This window comes from Ambystoma mexicanum, chromosome 6p, assembly GCF_040938575.1.
Source record: "Ambystoma mexicanum isolate Mex_15411 chromosome 6p, UKY_AmexF1_1, whole genome shotgun sequence".
In the NCBI taxonomy this organism is placed as follows: Eukaryota; Metazoa; Chordata; class Amphibia; order Caudata; family Ambystomatidae; genus Ambystoma; species Ambystoma mexicanum.
In genome coordinates, this window is record NC_090935.1 from 783733253 (window position 1) to 783745287 (window position 12035).

Below are 12035 nucleotides of genomic sequence, written 5' to 3' on the forward strand. Positions count from 1 at the left end.
TTATTCCAGAGTGATGCTCTAATCACCCACCAGAATTTGGGATATTGTCTCCAATTAATTGTTCAGCACTGTTGGTGCTTCCTTATTGCCGGATGTGTGTTGCACTGGTCCCCATCAGCATGATGGATAGCCTTCCTTCCCAATAGACTTATTAGCACCCTCCTTCCTTATTGTAGGTTGGTGTGATGCTCTGATATTCCCCAGGACATATTATACAGTCTCAGTAGATGGCGCCGTGCTTTCCAGTGCTCTGCACCTGCCCCAAGGTTTGAGAAACAGTCCTCAGCAGACTTTGCAGTGCTCTCTTGCATGCTCCAATTCTAGGGAGCGTGCTTCTCTGTCTCACACCAGGGTCTGAGGTTAAGCATTCAGCAGGTTGTCATTTCCTCTCCTGTGCCCTTTTTCAGGGGGACTTGGTGTTCTGTCTCACCTAAATGATCAAGTGTACCGCTCTCAGCAGTCTGGTGAGCGCAGTTGCTTCCTGCTACAAACAGGTTCTGAGTTTCCTTCTCATGGATAGAAGTTCAGAAACCGACCGTGTCTACTTTTACCTGAGTAGTTACCTTACTGCCCAATACCTGCTCCTTGGTGGTTTCTATCCTTTCATTCATAGGAGCAGGCGGGATTGTTGTTTGGTCTAACTACTTTTTTAGTTGGGTTCACTTTCCTCTGCCTCCTATTGTTAAATATTCTCAAAGATCTCAGCTAGGATTGGTTAATTAAAATTGAAGGCCTAAAAAATTGAAGGCCTAGAACATCATTTTGAAGTCAGACAAAAGACTTAGGATCCATGTGTGGCTTGTTGCATGTTCATGGACATGTACTATTCCGTATTTGCCCAATAGGTGTTGTATGGCAATGCCCGCTAACATAAGAAACCAACACCCTCAATGAACAACCTAGTACAATAACACTTACACTAAAAGATAAACCTACCAATTTTGGCACGCAGGTCATTGAAACCTCACTGCCAATGCGTTGGGGCAGCTGCAGAAACCCCTCCTCTGACCTCCATTCTCACCATTGCATTGCCATGTCCCTCACCCTCTTGATAAACAGTGCATTCTGACCAGATATGTTTGCTCTCTGAAGCAGATGCATTCCACGGCTCCACCTGTGATACTTGTGGAGCACACCGGCACAATGTCTCTCTGTGTAGTGTTCCAAGCAGTGGTCAATCACCCCTATCCTGACACTTTCCCTCCCTGATCGTATTCACCCAAATCAGGGGCGTATGGACATGACCTCAATGCCCCACCCCCTCCACCCAAGCCCTCTTCTACAGCCCAACACATTGGTTTTGGGCAGAGAGTCTGGTGCTCCAATTTTTATAATCTCCAAGGGGCTAACCTGCTTACATCTGTACTCATGTTGCCCCAGACACTGGCCATGGGGCACTTTTGCCACTGTAGCAGAAGGACTCCGGATCAAGCTTCAAACATCCAAACAGGGGTGACAGAGGTGGGCCTCCTACATGTGATTCCATCACAATTGGATTGCAGTGGAGGATGCCAGGTGAAACACATATCTTGAAATACTTGCTTCAGAGTGAAGATCAAGTGCACCTTTTGCGGTGGCAGATGGGAACAACATCAATTGGGAGGTCTATGTGACTGACCTAGCCCCGTAATGTAACACTAGAGTTTTAAATTACCACACTACAACTGATGTTCTTGCCCAAAATAATATCCAGGACCGTGAAGTCATACACAGCTTTGACCTCCCACCACTGCCACATACGCTGCTGCAGATGGCCCTCTGGCCCAAAGTACTGCCCTTCCTGGATCCTGACATGTGGAGTGGAGATTGAGCCCAACCAACTCTCTGTCCATGTCCTCCTGACTTGCAGGGATGTGAGCCTTTGGGCTGGAGCACCCCAGCCTGCAAGCCCAATTGTCAATGCAACTCAGGGGATGCAAAATGGTGAGGTACTTTCTGTGAGCCAAGGGAAGGCACGTTTCATTAAGAACAACAACGACAGCCCAGGGTCGTCAGATGAATGCTGCAGCTGAGGGTACTCTTGGTGGTCACGTGTCTGACTTGGCTCGCCACTACCTCAACACAATTTAGAATTACTCTACATGTATTGAAGATATGTTTGTTAAATTATGACAAAATTAATACATGTTGTGTATGATAGATGCACAGCAGCACTTTCCCAAATCTAGGTTTGTTTTGTCAGGTAGCACGGAACATAATTTCTTTTTAATTTTGAACTCCCATTATTAGATATTTTTGCCTTCTCTGTTCAATATTTCAAACCAATGAAACACTCAGAAATGTTGCTAGTGTTATTTCCTTACTGTCAATCCCTCTTCTCTCTAAACAGAGGGAGAATCTGCTTCCTTTGCAGTGTCTTCTATAATGGGTGTCAGGTCGGCACCCCATCATTCACTCTGGTGAAGCCGGCCCTGCCCGCCTCTATAGATAAAACTGAGATAATTGTTCAAGCAGCAGATAACCAACCCTGAGCTGGTTGTCTCTCCACAGGGAAATCCCTGAGCAGGATTTGGCATTCCCCAATACGTTTAGAAGACTTGATCTCAGTGGGTGATATTAAAATAAATTTGGGAACATGTCAGGCTGTCATGCAGTTCCTGTCAACTTTTCCTGTCTAATGTTGAGGATGGGTCCAGCTGCACGTTTTATTGAACATATCTCCCTCTCCTGCTGCTTACTGAGTGCATTGAGCACAGCTGAAATCATGCCAGTCTGCAAAAATAGGGAGCTGGGGTTATCCCAGCAGCTACGCCATAATCTCACTCCTCAGCTCAGGGCACAAGATCTTTTGCATAGTTCTGCTTCTTACAATCCAAGACTGCATTGTCACTGAGAGGAGACTCGAAATTGACCAAATTGGGAGTGTAAGGGGTGGGGTTCTTCCCAACAATATCTTACTCTCCTTCTACTCTCAGTGAACTGTGTCCGTCTGTGAAAGGGAATATAGTGTTGGGCTTTGTTCATCTAAAATTGCCATTTCACTTAGTAGGTTTGGCACTGATCTGGGAGTCTCTCCTAAGGCTGGGCCTGCGGGAGGCTTGGAGAGTGCATCTGCTCTACACCTTGCACAGGGGTGCTCAGGATAACATATATATATCTGGCAATGGTGCATGCTTGCACCTGCTTGTTCCCCTTCACATAGGGATAATCTGCGGTAGGTTCTGGGCTTGTCACCAAGCTTTTTAAAATGATTCCTGAATGACAGGTTAAGGCAGACATGTCATTAATGGGGCAGAGGTAGCATTCAATTGCTGCTGTTTGCAGATGGTGCAGTGTCAATAAATGATATGGAGAATGGCATGATCTTGCTTACTGGAGTGCTTAGAGTCTGGTAATGAAATCAGCAACAACAAGGGGCATGGTCATGTGCAAATCAATGAACCATAGAATACTATTAGGAAGTGGCCCAGTTGCGTATCACATAATGTGGGGACCCCTCAATTGAGCCATAATGAAGGCCCTTACCCCAAGCTTGACAACAAAAGCATGGCCAAGCCAAACTCTGTGCCAGCATTGGACCACCACGCATGCACAATGCATTTGATGATCATGCGTCTGCAACGGCAGGCATGCCACACGCTGCACTAAGTGAAAGATGCAAGTATGTGTTTTAAACAAACTTTAACTCTTTCCCCTTGCACAGAAACAAGGGGGATTTGCTGGCTCCTGAGTCCTGAAACCTAAATGTACTAGCCAACTCTGTGCGTGGCCAGTAATATTACGCATAGTAATGATACCATACGAAAGCATGTTCCTGCTGGCTCTGCCAGTATCCCCATGTTCGTACATTCTCTTGTTGGCTTTGTCCTTAATGCCAGTAAAGATTCCCTGCCACCAGAACAAATTATGTTATTTATTGCTGCTGCACAAATGCTTCTCCAACCTCCTTAAGAATACTCTTCATGTTGTCTTTGCCCATACCCTAACACAAGTAAAAGTTGCAATGCCACAGTAAGAACACATTTACTTGCTGACTGCACAAGGGCCCTGCCCTCCCCATGTAAGAGCACACATCATTTTAGTATTGCCCCATTGCCATGCCACAGAATAAAAATATCTAGTCTGCCTGCCCTATTGTGCTATAAATCCCCAACGCCAAACCCTCTTCCAAGTAATAACATTTATCATGTTGTCTTTCCCCACAAATAGTTTTAACACGTGTAAGAAAATGTGCTTGTTCCATTGCTCTTGCCTGTGCCCCAGTCACGCATGCCCACATTCATAGCCATTCACCCACCAGTCACTCATCCAGTGGCGACTGGTGAATATTTTGATTGGACGGGCGTAAACATTTCCCACAAATAATACACAGAGAAACTGAGCATAGCGAGGGAGCCTGATCCAACCAAAGGAAGGTAAAGAAGGTTTTCTCCATTCCCCCGAGAAAACATTTTGAAAAATTGTTTAAAATCAGGCATTGTACAGCACACTTTCTGTGAAAATTGGGGTAAAAAAACAGTTTGCCATTGGTTTTGTAGGGTAACTCCAATTCAAAAATCCAATTGATGCAACTCACAACAGTACACAGTAGCATTTCTCAATGTATTTACATAATGCATTTACCTTCATTATTTGCCAGTATAAAACATGTTCACACTGGCTGTGCCCATACATGTCCATAATGGTTGCACCAATATATGTCAGGCTTAACATATACGAAAATACTCATGCTTGCTTTGTCCATAATGCCAGTGATGAGTCTATAAGATAACATGTCCAGGGGGGCACTGCCAACATATGGCAGTATCCCCACATAAGGACATACTCGCCTTTTCCATTAAAAATTCTGTGCAACAATAAGAAAACATTTCCAAAATGGCTGCACCAAAATGACAGTCTAGCAACATAATTATATTTATCATGCATACTTTATCATAGATGCCCAGAAAACAAAATGCAATGCCAAAGTAAGAAATAGCTAGACTGTTGGCACCAAAATGCTAATCTTGCTATTTAATAGCACATCATGCTTGCTTTACCATAGATGCCCACTAAAAATACCACTGCATATAAGAAATGGCCATACTGGCTGCACCCAAATGCCAGTCTAGTCAGGTAATAATACTTATCATGCTTGTTTTATTGCAAATGCCCATTAACAAAATGTCATGCTCCAGAATGAAATTGCTAGACTGCCTCTACCAAAATGCCATTCTAGCCACATAACATATGGCATACTTGCTTTATCATGGATGGATGTCCATTAAACATGTTGTAGTGGGGCACCCCCTCCCCCATCACCCTCTAAAATAACACAAACATATGCACATACCCATACGCATTCACACACTATTCTCTCACTCATTCACATGGGCACTCAGCTACACATACATCACACACTTACTCACACATTACATAACAAAGAACACACCGTTGCATGCATGCACACATACATACACTCATAAATGCATCAAACATGCAGCATGCACGCACGTGCACACACACACACATTAATTTTGTTTTCGGACCTGAGTCCGTCTTCCCTGAAGAAGGCCTTGCTAAGAGGAACCAGTAAGCAGGCAGAGCTAACTAGTTCCTGTCATGCGTAGTTGGGCTAAAACACTGGGTGCCGCAACTAGAACTTTTCTTTGTGAAGTCAGAGTGCATTGTGCTCTGACTTCACAAAGAAATTAAATGATTTCTTTATGAAGTCGGAACGTTAATACACTTTGACTTCACAAAGAAATTTAATAATTTAATTTCTTTCTGAAGTTGTAGCGCATGCACTCTGACATCTCGAAGAAATTGAATTATTTCATTTCTTTCTGAAGTTGGAGCGCACACTCTGCGGCTTCACAAATAAATGAAATGATATATTTTTGCATGCAGTGCAACTACACAAAGAAATTAAGCTTGTCCGGTCCCGCCTCGGACATGGTGCAGTGGACCACCTGCAATAATAATATTAATTCAGCATTTATATAGTGCTACGAACCCTCAGGCAACTGAGCACTGCTTATTATTACCCACGCTGTGTGGTGCTCATTTATCGACCTCGGAAAGACGCAAGGCTGAGTTTGGCCCCGCCGGGATTCGAACCTGCATCAGCAGGCTCTACTCACTGTGCTTTCAGACTAGCTTCTGCACAGCAGGTGATGCGTGGGCCTCCGCTATGCCAGGGAAGTAGCCCTGTGGAAGATGGCCTGTGTTTCATCCAGAGGATGTGGCATGTGGGCAGGGACACATCTTCTGGATCATCCTCTTCCCATGCGGACAAAAACGTCACTTTGTTAAAATAGCTGCCTGGGGATATTTTACGGTTTAATGGGAAGTGTCTCCAACTCATGATGGAAATTGATGACAATATTTGTCTATATTAACCAAATGAAAGGCTCTGCGAGTCCAGTCTGATGGATGATGTTTTCTCAAGAATTGCTCATTTGTTTCCCCATAGGCCACATGGTTCTAAATAGTCGCCAATGTTATATACATATTCAATTTACAATTGTAGATCAATTTGAGTTGAATACATTTTGATACATTCACTGTGTCATTCTAGTATCCATTTGGGGCCATATTTCTATAACTAAAGGTGACACTGGCTACATATCCCCCATGTCAGCAGTGTCACCTTCTTTCAGTCCCTCATTATTAGCCAACCACAATATGCATGTTGGGAAACACAGGCCCATGTTGACAATACAAAAAAGCAAAACTATAAGCTCTGTAAAACATGAATGCCAATCAAAGGTGCTTTCATGCCACAGTAAAGCTGCTTTTGGAGTTTTAGACATGTTCTATCACACAGATCCGAATTTGAACATCTTATAATACACATTCTTAAAGCGTAACTAAGCTGGTTTAAAATGTCAACACAGTTGCACAGAATACCTTCTCCCTGTCATAGCTCCTTCCTAAGCTCATCCTTTCCTTACTGGAAAACCATGCCTCGGGTCCACTGTGATAAGTGCCCACATGCCACTCACCAGTCTTCATTTTGTAGTCATTTATGATCTGCATATTCAGCCAAAACTAAAAAAGAAATAGATTTGGCCCTAATCGAAATTAATTTCCATTGATAAATATGAATATTTGCATGGAGCCTATGGAATTTCTCCGTTTGTACATCCTCATTTGGACCTGAAATGGCATTGCTGTGTAGGGGCCTCTTTGCATTGGAGGAATTTGGGAAATCTTTCAATTGAATAATAACCTACTATTCTCTGATCGGTGTAATCGCCGCTGCTGTATGCGGTGGCCAGCGTGGAGGAGCACTTCTCCGCATACCAGGGTGAAAGGCCTTGCTGGGAGGCGCTGCTGATGGAGATGGTGTAGAGACTATCCGTGTAGCCGTCGCAGTCACAGTTATCTCCCTGTCGGCCACCGTTCCCGGAGGCCCAGACAAAGATGGACCCTTTCCCGTTCCGACCCTAAAGAAAAAAAACAACGGCATTTTGATCAGTAACACATGTGTGGAGAAGACTCCAGCCCTGTCAATGCTCATGCAATACACATACATGTGTCACTATTGTTATAAACTATTGCAGTCCATACACATTATTGCACATATTTTTCAAGGCCAACATTAAAGTAAGATGTTCCTATTTATAGGGTGGCATCCTTAAATCTGTCAATGTGAACTGAACATGTCATCAAGGGATGCCAGACTTCGAAGCACATGAACAGACAAACCCAAGTGCCCTGTAAAACTGCAGGTCTTCAAATGCGTGGGACAACGAACCTTATGATTACTCACTATTAACTTTGCTGGCTAGGGCTGATGGGAATTGTAGTCCAAAATCTCTGCAGAGCGTAAGCTTGCAGACCCCTGCTGTAGAAAGTTGTGTCTGTGTCTCCCTATTCCCTGCTATTGTCACTTTAAGAGTGTTTTTCAGTAAGTAATGCACAGTGACCTGTAGACAGGCTCCACACTGCATCTCCACAATGGGGCTTCAACCGCGACTGGCTAACTGCAGCTACGTTTCTCACAGATGTACCTAGGCTGGACCCTCTGGTCCGGCGTGAGGTCTGGCCCACTCTGCTCAAACTGCTGAAGAAGAGTTGTGGTGGGGTAGCTCTTGCAATTCCACGTGGAGGGCATGGACAGTTTTCTCACCATCTGCAGCTGCTTCTAGGGCCTGCACCTGGTTGTTGATGTTATTCCTGTACAGCCCCAAGACGCTTTTTCAGAAGCCCTGTGTGCCTACATGGTGTGCAAAAACGGTGTCTTACACCTTGGATGAGGTCTAGGAAACATGCCGCTTTTCCAAAAAACTCCAAAAGCAACGCCATCTGCTGCACAGGTGGCTCTGTTGATACCTGCCTTGCTGTGAGTTGATGGTGTGCTGTTCTTTCTGACCCCTGCCAGACCCTCTCCAGAATATCCACAGCATGGGGAGAGTAGCAGCCTACATCTTTTTTTAATTTATTTTTTTATTTTGTTTGGCTAATTAAATTAACCTTTCAAAACAGGTGTATCACAATAAAAATCACATCTCATCATATTAAAAAGAAACCATTATAGTTTTCAATATACTGGACACAAAACATAACATCATCATAATAACAATTCAAGGATAAACAAAGGAGAAAAAAGAAAAAATACTACAAGAAAAACATTAATTAAAATATTTAGCTAAATCAATCCAATTTCTAAAAACCACACACAAATTAAATATAGATGGGACTAGCTAACAAATCAGACTGTGTACAACACTGTATCCAGGAATTGCATAGTAGCTATTCTTAGCGAATTTTTGGGTGAGGCAAATAGCTCATACCATAGTTCATCAGTAGAATGGGTTATGTAATGTGTTCGCATTAGCTTATAAAGGATAGTTTCCCTTTGTTTCTTTAAGGTAACACACTCAATTAGTATGTGTTTTAGTGTTTCTTCTATTCCACCAATTTTACAGAATCGACAGTGTGATAGATCAGCTTGAATTAGACCTCTTCTTAATAACATTTGATTGTTTGGCCATAAATTCAAACGAAATCTTAGAATTTGATTTCTTAGTATAATCGACGGGCACTGCCAACATTTTCCATGACCAAAGGCTGCTCTATCAAAGTCTTTTAGTTGTAAACATTTCTGTTGGGTAAGATGCCAATCCAGTTGATACAATTTGAGCTTCGCTCTAGTTGGATTATTAAGCAAAAGATCTAACGAGATGTTTGCTTCAGTCAGATCGGAGAGAACAGTCAATATCATTAGCAGATTATTATTAGCTAAGCCCAGTAAGTATTTTCGAAAGAGACAGCATCTCTTCCAAGAAACTTGGATGTGAATTGAGAGAGTGCCTAACTCAAATCCAAGAAGAGCATTTGGAGTTGAGTTGGGAAGATTGAGTAATTTCTTCCAAAATTGGGCTTCAATTCTGCTCCAATAGCATGATTTTTATGAAACCAAGTCTCAGCCCCATAAGTAATAATGCAGATCACTTTTTGCTGATAGAATATTAGGATATGCGCACAAGAGAATTTACCATATTTTGAATGGAGAATCTTAGCTTGCAGAGTTAGAGTGGAAGGTTTCCCATTTATGTTGCTCTGCTGAGGTTTGTTTGTAGGAGAATTGCTAAACATAACACCAAGGTATTTATATTCATTGACTAGGACCAGTTTTTGATTTTGTAAGAACCAATCATAATGTTTCAGTTGCTTCATTTTACTTTTTCCTAGTTCCATAACTTGGGTTTTCTCCAAATTAAGTGTTAGGTTATTTTTAGCAACAAAATGATCCAATTGATTAAGCAAAGTCTGCAGTCCACTTAGCATCTGTGATATAAGAACCAGATCATCGGCATAGAGAAGCCATGCGATGGCCTGATTGCCAAGTTTTGGCGCATCATTCATTACCTTCGAGAATTCAACTCCCAGATCAAATATAAACAAGTTAAATAAAGTTGAGGCAAGTATGCAGCCTTGTTTAAGGCCGCGCTTAGTATGAATTATTTCAGATAGCAGCCCATCCAAATTCAGTTTGACCTGCATTGAGGTGTTTGAATGAAGCAGATTTATTATCGAGATGAGGATGGACAACCAAAACATATTAACTTGTTGAGACGTAACTGTTGATCTACAGAGTCGAATGCAACTCGAAAATCTACATAAACCAGGTAGAGAGGTTGATTTCTTGTCACATAAAGAGCTTTAATAGCATTAAGTGTAGTAATGTTGATAGCAGTGCCAAGGTGCACAACAAATCCAGTTTGGAAAGGGTCTCGACGATTCTCATTAGTAGCCCAGGTGTTAAGATCTCTTAGAATGATTCGGCTAAAAATCTTCCCGGGTGCATCGAGAAGTGCTATTGGTCGATAGCTCGCCGGATTCGCGCGATCACCTTTTTTATATATTGGCACTATCACAGCTTTGCACCAGGATGGCAGAATACTTTGATTTGTTTGTATAGAATAAAAGACAGCATACAGAATGTTTGCCCATAAGGCGGGATTCTGTTTTAAAGTGAAGTTTGATAAGCCGTCCGGGCTAGGAGCTCTAGATGAGCTGGCCTTATCTATTTATTTACAGGACATCTTCTCGATCAAATTTGAGAGAAAAAGAAGTGTTAACCAACTCAGGCGGCAATTGAACAATACTAGTTTGTGGAGGATCATAATTATTCGTAAAGTATTCAACCCAGCTTTTTTCCATGACACCATTAAGCTGAGATGACAACTGAGGGCACAATGCGTTTGAGTTCATTAGCTTCCAGATATGAGAGGTATTTTTACTCTTAGCCACCTGGAGCCACCATTCACTATCCTTTTGGTACATTCCTGCCTTCTGAGCCCGAGTCCAATTTTTATAATCTGTCTTTAACTTACGTAAAGATTACTCATGATATTGTAACGGGAGAAGCAAAATCTGCCTTTTTTGTTTGCGAAATGAAGTCTTCCTAGGTTTGATAGATTGATCAAATATATGGAGACGAGTATTGTTGGATGCCCTACCATCAGTTGTAAAGGGAGATGCAAATAGATGCATTTCGTCATGATATTCGGGAGGATCATATCCCCTCTCTAAAATAAGATGGTCTTTCACTAAATCACGAGCAAATGCTTCCAGAGCAGGACTAGACCAATACAGTCTGTTCTGCTGAGGATTTAAGGTCAAGTTTCTCAGCTGTTGTTGTCAAAGTCGAGGTTTGTCCTGAGAGTGAACCACAATCTCGACCGACAACATTAGATGATCACTAGATGTAGTTGGCAATATATTGAACTTAGAAATGTTGTCGAATAATGTTCTGTCCACATACACATAATCAATGGTGGCTTTTTGTGATCTACTTGACCAAGTATGAGAGGGTGGAATGTCAGTCTCAAATGCACCATTCAGCATTATCAGATCCCATGCTTGTACAAACTGAAACCACTGAGTGACCCGTTCCGAATTTCTTTCTTTGTCCGGTGTGAGAAGATGAATATTCAAGTTACCAGCAAGAATAATATGTGCAATGTTAGGAGTGGTGACAATCTGTTCCATAAGTGCGTTGAGATCCTAAAGAAAGATAGAGGTTAGAATAGCCACAGGATTCCAGTAGATATTAACAATAGCACATTTTAAATTTGGAATCAGAATTATCGAGCATTGCATGAAAGTATTCGGAGAGGGCCAATCAGCTACACTGGTTATAGTGGAGAAATTAGAGATAGTTGCTAGACCAGACATTGGTCTGCCTTTTTGTCCTTTCACTGCAGGGACCAGATGAACATGGTGATTATCCCAAGATAACCGAACCAGTAACCAGGTTTCTTGTAGGAGCTCTAAATCACAGTTTTTTAAGGAACAATCAGAATTATTCAGTAAGTGCTTATATCCTCTGGTGTTCCAAATCAAGATTGCAATTTTATGAGTCAGAGGGCAAGACTCATCAGGTTCTAGTTACGTGTTCTTGCAGCAGCAGCCAATATTAGATTTCACTATAGGGGCTGCATTTTCCCTTCGTGGGGCTACAGAACAGTGATCAATTTCTCCAGCCCTATCAGACTGTTGTGAGGTCTCAATTAGAGGGCTTTCACTAGTGGTTTGGGTTAATCTAAACCCAAGGTCAAAGAGAGAGGATCTTGCAGACCAAATTATATTGAGGATGACAC

The 12035-nt window shown here is 42.4% G+C and overlaps 1 protein-coding gene across 2 annotated transcripts in view; it reads right to left on the reverse strand.

Moving 5' to 3' along the window:
* The window catches only part of PCSK1 (proprotein convertase subtilisin/kexin type 1), a 286141-nt gene that overhangs the window by 121062 nt on the left and 153044 nt on the right, over positions 1-12035 (reverse strand). For both annotated transcript variants that reach the window (XM_069627655.1, XM_069627654.1), the window contains exon 8: positions 7158-7370. In XM_069627655.1, the coding sequence (XP_069483756.1) occupies positions 7158-7370 (213 nt within the window). The remainder of the gene's footprint in view (positions 1-7157; positions 7371-12035) is intronic.